General features: G+C 42.2%; 1 protein-coding gene across 1 annotated transcript; it reads left to right on the top strand.

The window, feature by feature from the left end:
* Positions 1-417: 417 nt before the first annotated feature.
* On the top strand, positions 418-1,898 carry NPY5R (neuropeptide Y receptor Y5). Its single transcript, XM_035114162.3, has one exon. The coding sequence runs from the start codon at positions 459-461 to the stop codon at positions 1,779-1,781; it is 1,323 nt and encodes a 440-aa protein (XP_034970053.3). The 5' UTR covers positions 418-458; the 3' UTR covers positions 1,782-1,898.
* The last annotated feature ends 1,073 nt before the right edge of the window (positions 1,899-2,971 follow it).

Genomic DNA, 2,971 nt, shown 5'->3' with positions numbered 1-2,971 from the left:
TGTATCCAAGATCTGGAGTAGCCTCCTGCCCTTAGACAGTCAGCAGACAGTTTTTCACTTTGGTGAGCTTTTGCAAATTATTTCCATTAAGTTGATTTTACACAGTTGCTTCCTTTTTAGCTGATTGTGATATGTGTTGTTATTTTTATTATTTATGAGTTATCTTAGTTTTCTTGTTTTGCAACTTGCCTTGAGAAAGGTCGGAAATACATTTTGAGCATCATTTTTAAAAAGTTGCTTCTGAAAGATGATTGAGAGAAATCTCTTTTTTTGTGTGAAATTTTTAACGGAAATTTAGCTTTGGATAGAATACATTGTTTAGAATGCATTTGCCACTTAACCTAAGTAAAATTACAGCACCACACTTATTTATTAGGTATCGAAATGTGGTTTGCATGGGTGCCATTGTTTCTGCAGCCGATAATCATTCTATTTGTGGTTCCAAACAGGACTTCAGTATGGATAGAGACCTCAGAGACTACAGTAACAGGACACTTGCCACAGAGAACAACTCAGCCCCTTCCAAGGGTTCCCGTTTTCCTACCTGGGAAGACTATAAAAACAGCGTAGATGACATACAGTACTTCCTGATTGGGCTTTACACTCTCATCAGCCTCGCTGGCTTCATAGGAAACCTGCTGATCCTCATGGCTCTATTGAAGTGCAAGCAAAAAACAATAATAAACTTCCTCATTGGCAACTTAGCCTTTTCTGACATACTAGTGGTGGTCTTTTGCTCTCCCTTCACCTTGACCTCCGTTCTACTTGATGAGTGGATGTTTGGCGAAGTCATGTGCCATGTGATGCCTTTCCTCCAATGCGTGTCTGTCCTGCTGTCCACCTGGATGCTGATTTCCATCGCTGTGGTCAGGTACCGTTTGATCCGCCACCCTCTTTCTAGTCACCTGACGCTGAGACACGGCTGCTACCTCATTTTCGCCATCTGGGCTCTTGGTTTAGCCACTTGCTCCCCTCTGCTTGTTTTCCACAAGCTCGAAGATCTCCACCTGGAAGCGCTGAAAAGCAAGAGCTTGTGTGTGGAGTCTTGGCCATCTACTTGCTACAGGGTTGCATTCACCATTTCCTTGTCGCTCATACAGTACATTTTGCCTTTGGTTTGCCTCACCGTCAGTCACACCAGAGTCTGCAGGTCCGTAAGTTCCAGGTTGTCAGGCAAAGAAAACAAACTGGAAGAGAATGAGATGATAAACCTAACGCTCCATGCACCCAAGAGCCGGGGGCCTCAGGGACAACTCTCTAGCTCCGAGAGGTGGAGTTATACTTTGGTTAGGAAACATCGGAGGAGGTACAGCAAAAAGACAGCTAGCGTGGTGCCAGCAATATTAAGGCACCATCGGGGCAATACTTCTGGGGATCTCCCTGAAACATCAGGGATGGAAAGAAGTCAGCTTTCATCCAGCAAATTCATCCCAGGGATTCCCATCTGCTTTGAGGTGAAAGCGGAGAGTTCTGAAACACAGGATGGGATTACAATAGCCCGGTCCGCCACTCGGATTAGGAAAAGGTCTCGGAAGGTTTTCTGCCGATTGACGGTGCTGATCTTAGTTTTTGCAGTCAGTTGGATGCCTCTTCACGTTTTCCACATTGTAACAGATTTTAATGGCAATCTCATCTCAAACAAGCATTTTAAATTGGTGTACTGCATTTGTCATTTGCTGGGCATGATGTCCTGCTGTTTAAATCCCATTCTATATGGATTTCTTAATAACAGCATAAAAGCTGATTTGATGGCCCTTATTCCATGCTTACGATTATCATAAAAAAACCTGCTGTAAATGGAACGATAAAATGCAAATTATTATGCTCGCAGGTTCAAACTGTGAAACATATAATCTGACTGCTTGCGAGAATGCGTTATGGAAAGTATCTGCTGGCCATTTAATGTGACAAAGGCTAACTCGGTGGTTGGATGATTTGATGGCACTTCTCAGTCTGTAAACATGCCAGATGCCAAGGATTGACTGGTCAATCTACAGCCCTCTCATCATTCCCTCTATGACAGCCACTTATGTCAGATTTTCTGTCAGGAGGCATCTGTTTGATGTACAAAAGAAACAGACCGTTTTCAATATGTACACTATGGGTGGCATCCAACAAAGTATTTCGCGTAGTGCAAGGATTCCGACTTGTACAAGGAACTTCCCCTCCCTCTACCCATAAACCCCATGCCCTCCCCAAATATGCCCCAGAGGGCTGGGGTAAACCCCTGGACAGATTTAGAGGATACTCAAAGAGAAGAGACAGAGGGGAAGGTCTCCTTTGTAGTCAAAAAATCCTTGGGTCAGGAGCAGCACTATGTTGGATTCTACCAGGGCTTTTTTTCCGGCCTGATTCACCAGAACTCAGTTCCTGTACTTCTCAGGTGGACGCCATATAAGAGAACAAGAGATGCGTTCATGGTGAGTCCCGGAACCTCTTTTTCTAGAAAAAATATGACTGGATGCTACCCTATAAACAGAAATGCAATATCGAAACGCAGTTCCACAAAGTTCCTTCTAAAGCTGCTTTAGCATCATGTCAAAGATATCTAGATTGCAAATCTTGCTAGCAGATACTTAAAACAGTGCATTGTCATGAGGTAACAATCAGATTTTAAGAACACTGTATTGTTGTCATCATGAGTGAACCCATTGCTCTTTAGCCAATATTTCTTTTTAAATAAATTGTTGGCTTCTGTGTGAATGGAACAAATAAGGCAATCTCTTTAATGCTTGATATAAATAATTTCTATTTTAAGAAGCTGAATGCTATTGGATAAACCTGGTTGAAAAGAAGCTTGTGCATATATGATGACTTTCTATTGTTTACTGCTATTGATTCATAGAGTTATTGGCTCTTGAAGCTTACAATCTAAATAAGACAATAGAGGGTAGGAAGAGGCAATGATAAGAAAGAACCAGCATTACATTTTAGCACATACCCATGTTGTGTATATTGAGGGCTGTCTAAA

This window comes from Zootoca vivipara, chromosome Z1, assembly GCF_965207765.1.
Source record: "Zootoca vivipara chromosome Z1, rZooViv2.hap1.1, whole genome shotgun sequence".
Lineage (NCBI taxonomy): Eukaryota > Metazoa > Chordata > Lepidosauria > Squamata > Lacertidae > Zootoca > Zootoca vivipara.
This window is presented reverse-complemented; position numbering and strand designations above follow the sequence as displayed.